The sequence below is a fragment of the Alosa sapidissima genome, chromosome 15, assembly GCF_018492685.1.
Source record: "Alosa sapidissima isolate fAloSap1 chromosome 15, fAloSap1.pri, whole genome shotgun sequence".
Classification (NCBI taxonomy): domain Eukaryota; kingdom Metazoa; phylum Chordata; class Actinopteri; order Clupeiformes; family Clupeidae; genus Alosa; species Alosa sapidissima.
The window spans coordinates 5,713,216-5,719,215 of NC_055971.1; the positions used below are offsets into that span (position 1 = coordinate 5,713,216).

A 6,000-nucleotide genomic window follows, 5' to 3' on the forward strand; every position below is an offset into this window, starting at 1 on the left:
TCCCCAGCCTGCAGTGGCCAGACTACTGTGGAGCCCCTCTCAGGTACTCTATGTGATCGTGTGGAGGAGGTGGTGTTGAGTTCAGGTCCCAGTTGGCCTGCCGAGACCTTGGCCCTGCAGTGGGCTTCTTAAGCTGGCATTCCACCGAAGCCAATGACTTCCAGATGGACCTGAAGTCTCGCTGCCTGTAGAGAGGGTTAGTCGGATGAATGAAAGAGAAGTCAAAGGGCCAGGTCCTCATGGGTAATGTAGGCATAATGGTCTGACCTCAGGGTCAGTGTGAAGTTCATGAAGCAATTGACCTTTGACCTTTTTTCTTCCTTTGTCTCCTTGTGTGTCCTCTGTCTGGTCTCAGTGAGGAGAGTTACACAGTGATCGACTACGCTCTGCGCGACCAGATCTGGGTGGGGCCGTGTCAGGCCGAGGACCTCAACCTGTCACCGGTGCGGACCACTGCCAGCATGCTGACCTCACGCCAGGGCCCAGCCAATCATCTCTTCCGCCTCCAATTTAGCAGCAACCACTCAGGAGACAAAGTGCCCATGGTCCTTGGGGTCGAGCAATTGTAAGTTGACCTTTACACACACACACACATAGACACACACACACACATAGACACACACACACACACACACACACACACACACACACACACACACACACACACATAAAGATCTATAAGTACAGGTCAGCAGTACTACGCCTCTGATGTTGAAGGTTTCTTGAGTAGCAAAAAGAAAGAATTGAATTAGAATGCTCTACAAGGTACTCCTTTAATCCAGAGTAGGAGAAAGGTGTAGGGATTATGATGGTGGTACTCGTAATCTGCACCAACATCCAAACACTTTAGCAACAGGGTGAACAAACTACTAAAAACGTAATGGCAAAAATGAAAGCTCATCAGGGGCAGTTATTTCTCCTAAGCTGTATGCACATTTACTCTGCAAGAATCCAGTGACTCAACTTCAACTTTTTAATCTAAGTTCAGCTATTTTATCTCGCAGTGAGTTATTTCTGAGGGTAAAATTCACTGACTCCAGGCTGGTCCAGGCTGGAACCCAGACCAACTGAGAATGTCCAGCCGGGAAAATGACTTTATTCAGACCTAATGTGTCCAAAGTGGAACATTGGGTCCTGCCTGTGGTCAAAACACATTCTCTCTCTAATGCAGTAATGCTACGGGGACAAAGCAGTGCCCGGCTGTTTGTCTGCTGCGCAGGCATGTGTAGAGACGTGGCCAGGCCGTCTGCAGCTGTCTTATACACTTAATCACACACACACACACACACACACACACACACACACACACACACACACACACACACACACACACACACACACACACACACAGGTCTCCGGAGATTTGGGGTGGCATGCAATGAGTAGATGAAGAGGCTGCTATCTAGGTGCTCTGTGGGATGTGATGTGCCTGATTAGTGACGTCTGGATTGGAGCTGGCTTTGATTATGGAACTTCAAACAGAGATGCTTGTCAAGCAAGCGAGCTCGGAGCGCAATGCTCCGTCCTTTCTCCACTCGACAGCCGACAAGTTCTCCCGCATTTTCAGGTTCTCTGTTAGAGTTCTGTTCTCAGGCCTTTGGAACATGAGACACCATTAGACATTAGTCAGTCCATCTCTCTGGCAGAGCAGGCTGTTGGCCGTTGGCCTGACCCCCATGAGCAGACACGCGTGATGAATGCAGCACTGTAGTGTAATGGTGCTGGAAAGTCCCCCCCGTGCCCCTGATAAAAGCGTGGGATTGGGGGCCCCCTGTTGTGATGTCACTGGGGCGTCATGGGGTCTGAGTGGCACTGGTCGGCTCAGCCGGCTCCGCTCCGGGGCTGGGGAAGGGGAGAGCGTCGAGCGTGAATGCCCTGGTTGCTAGGAAGCAGGCCATTGTTCCCAGGGCTGGTTCCCACAATGCCTCCAACCACTGCCCTCCGCTCGGAGCAGCCCCCCCCCCCCCCCCCCCCCCTCACCCGCGCCCACCCTGCCCTCCTTCCAGCGCTCCCAGCCTCCGAGCTGCCGCAGGGCCGTGGGTGTAAACAGGATATCAACAACAACACACAGAGTTCAGATGGTGCCTGGGCGTGGAGGAAAAATAGTCTGGTGTTTGTGCAGTTCACAAACAAAACACCTGGCAAGGGCGCTCCAAAGTCTGCACCTTGTGTTTTTGTTCCAAATGAGGGCTCATGTGGTGCAGCTGATGGTGTTGCTGCTGAAGTGAAAGGCGTATGACTCTTTGGTGGAGCTTTTCTCTGAAACGCTCTGACACGCATCACAGGATGATAAAGGAATGACATGTTCCACAGGGACTTGCTGGAACATAATAGGTACCCGACAGCCAGCTTATGTTCCAGGTAATTGGTGTTTTGCGTGGGCGTGAGCTTAAGTCCTTTCTCTCAGTGCATTTTTGTGTAAACCCACTCTCACCACTTCCTCAGGCTCCCAGTGAAATACTTGACTGTGTGTTTTGTAGTGCTGTGCGGTATGGCTCAAGGGCTGGGCCATCCCATGTATTTGAATAGTGTGTGGTGGAGGAGTGTGGGAGCCTGTTTCTGGAGACATGAGGTGGGACCAGTTCTCACTGAGGGTCGGGGGGCTGCTGGGAGTCGTGACAACTCGGCCCTGTCACGCTAGAAAGAGTCTGGTCCTGCCAAACCTGTAGACAGACTGTAGATACTGCTTGAATGCCTGCGATACCAGATTTAGATCATTCCAAGCGTGACGTACGAAAGTTGTACAAAGGGTGTAAGATAATCTGACGAGATAGTGTAGCACCAAGATTATGCCCTTTCCCAGAAGGAAAAGTATTACATCACAACACATAATCATTTTGTGTCTTTTTCGTGTATGTAACATTCTTTATGCTTTCTACAAAGAATTATGTGTTCTGTTCTTCATGGCTGAAAATATACTAAAAACTAATTTACTTATTTACTTATTTTGACTTAGCAATGCTCCGGTTTACCGAGAACATTCTGTGTGCCTTGTTCACTCACTCCCTCACTCCCATTCACTAGCCACCCACCCACCCACACACACACACACACACCACACACACACACCCACACACACACACACACACACACATACACACACACATACACACACACACACACACACCAGCTGTCTCTGCCTCTAAATATTTGTGTTCCATTCCATGCATAACCCTGGTCTTTGGATCTGCACATGTGTGTGACTGTTGGTGAGTGGGCCTATGCATGGATGTGTGGCTATGGTTAATGGTAATGTTAGTGAAAGCTCAGCTGGCATGCTGAATCGTGGGAACGCTACCTGTGTCTGTCCAAATGGCACATTCAGGAATGGACAGGGTGCCTTTTGGACATTAAGCAAAGCACATGACCTTCACAAACCTACAGACACTTTCCCACAGCTGAGGCACGAGGCTGGAATTGATCATCATTTCTCCTGACTACAGAATTAATGTTGGTGTACTCTGGTGACAGATTAGAGTTTAGTCATACAGTGGAGTGTTGAAACAGATTGATGGTCCAGGGGTATTAGTGCTTTATCCTGCCGTATTTGTGCCGTCAGTTCAGGTGTCTGCCTGATACAGTATTTGGCTGCAGAAGTGCATGAAAAATCATACTCCACAGTTAGACTTTTATTTGTCATCTGCCATCCATGACCTGAATGGCTGTGTCCTATATTTGTCATGATTACAAAGGTGTTTGGCCCTTCATCAGCGCTCTGGTGTCTGCAGAACTGTATATAAAACACATCATGCCACATACAGGAGGGAGAACCCTTTTCAGGTCAACAGTGACACGTCATAATTGCTTTACAATCTGGTTCATACAAAGACGAGGAAACAAGTCGTTATTTAGAGAATCCATTTGCAGCTCATTATCCATTGTATATGTGTAATAGCGTTAGCAGAGTGCTGACCTTGTTCGCTGGCCTGGGCTTGAGCTAGGAGATCGGGGGGGGGGGGGGGGGGGGGGGGGGGGGCTGCATGATGCTGCATTGAGTCACAGAGATTCTTAGAGGTTCCTCTGTAGCGCAGGCAACTCGTTAAAATTCCACACAGGACATTTCTCCTGGCCGCGCAGCGTGATTGTCCTGCACGGCTCAGCGCCGTCGGCTCTCAAGGCTGGGTGAGTCATCAGAGGGATGATGCCCACTTCTGCATTACCTACACAGTCTGGTGCTGTGTCTCCTCATTAATGTCATTCACTAATTCATTCACTGGCATTCTGCTTTGGTTTTGATGAAAAAACATGCAAAGAATTACTGCAGATATTACAGGAGAAGAAATGATCTGAAAAACATGCCCCTCTTTTAGACTTTTGGGATGTACAGTATAGTGCCAGCCACAGGCTACCTGAGCAAAATGCAACATTTTTTGCCCTGCATTTTCATTCTATAGTGGTCTCTCTCTCACTCACTGTCTGTCTCATTTCTTACCATGGCAGCCTGTCCCTGTCCCTGGCTTTTCTCAGAACAGTCTGGCGCAGTATCTTTCCCGGCATCAACCATGTCATCAGTCGATTAGAGAATAGAGACTAGAGAGCTACCTGTGCCTCTTTTCATCCACGCTGTCTATTTTCTCTGCTCTTTCTCTTTCTCTCTCTCTCTCTCTCTCCCCTCCCTTTTCTCAGTCCCTTTATGGAAGTAGAGAGTTGTTCTCTTGCTCATGCTTGGGCAGAACAAAGGGGAATTCACAGAACAGAACAGAGAAGCTTTTGCTTTCACCCATGAATGCTCTGCGTTACCAGTTTCAGGTTGCCCATTGTAACCCTACCTGCAGTATCACCTTGACTGGCTGCCAAGACACTGAAGACTTGTCTATAAATGGCGGGAATTAAGAGGAGGTCAGAGAAAGAAAAACAGCAGTGAGATAAAGGAGACTAAAGCAAGTGTATAGCGGTGACCCATGTCATCATTTGCATCTGGTGTGTGTGTGCGCTGTGCTCTGATTGGTGTGTTTGTCTTCACAGGAATGAGCGCGCTCGGTGGATTAGCGCCCTTGGCCTCCCCAACAGTGACAAGAATAACACCGACAGAACGAGTAAGTTCAGCACATAGGGCCACTGCACCACCTAGTGGTCATATGTATTATCACATCACATCACATCACATAGCAGCTCAGGAAGCTCAAAGAGAGACTTAATGATGCATGCAAAAAAACATACAAGATGTATAGATTCTTGGCTTTGATTGATAAATCATAAGTAAGTTGTTACACATTTCCCGTCGCTTCAAGTGCAATCTGCAGCTATGATAAATAAGTAAATAACTCTCTGCTGAATTGTCCATTGGCAGACTTGGTGCAGATGGAGGTGACCAGGACGTACACGGCCAGACAGCCGGACGAGCTCTCGCTCCAGGTGGCAGAGGTGGTGCTGGTGTCGCAGATGGTGGATGATGGTCAGTAAAACAGCCATTCACTCTCTCCTATTTTAATTCTGTCCCCCTCTCCCCTCCATCACTGTTTCCCCTGATCATTTCTGTCATAACCTTCCACAGCGCTATCCACAGTCCTTGTTTTTCTCGTTTGTTTTTTCTTGTCCTTTGATCTTCTGTCCTGAGCACCAGAGCAAAGGGAATACTGCACGGTAGTGAAAAGGTTCTGCTGTTGTGATTGGTCAGATGTCTGTACTGTGGCAGGGTGTGGACCGCAGGAGGGTTGGCCTGCCACATTTGATGTGAAAAGGGCATTCCCAGGATAGCGCATCAAATGCCTCCAGAATCCGCTGGCAGACATTAAACTTAGAGCAGTCAGCAGTCAGCTGAAAGTTTGATGTTGTACACCTTTGAAGCTGGGAAAGTCTTTGTGTGCATTCTGGAGCACTTCCAGAACTCATTTCCAACTGTGTTAAATATTTGACTAGCTAGAAGCAGAAAAAATAAAGTATGTTATCTGTATCAAGAAAAGTGGTAAGTCTTGGAGCCTTTTGCAATGCATACTGCATAGGAAAAGACATCGTTTGCGAGCCTGTATTATGCACCGTGTTGAAACCCTGACAAGTGTC

At 48.4% G+C, this 6,000-nt stretch overlaps 1 protein-coding gene across 1 annotated transcript in view; it reads left to right on the plus strand.

The window, feature by feature from the left end:
• LOC121684147 (rho guanine nucleotide exchange factor 26-like) overlaps positions 1–6,000 on the plus strand; it is a 28,862-nt gene that overhangs the window by 21,580 nt on the left and 1,282 nt on the right. Inside the window, exons 12-14 of the mRNA XM_042064101.1 lie at positions 356–565; positions 4,966–5,036; positions 5,291–5,395. Coding sequence (XP_041920035.1) covers positions 356–565; positions 4,966–5,036; positions 5,291–5,395 — 386 coding nt within the window. The remainder of the gene's footprint in view (positions 1–355; positions 566–4,965; positions 5,037–5,290; positions 5,396–6,000) is intronic.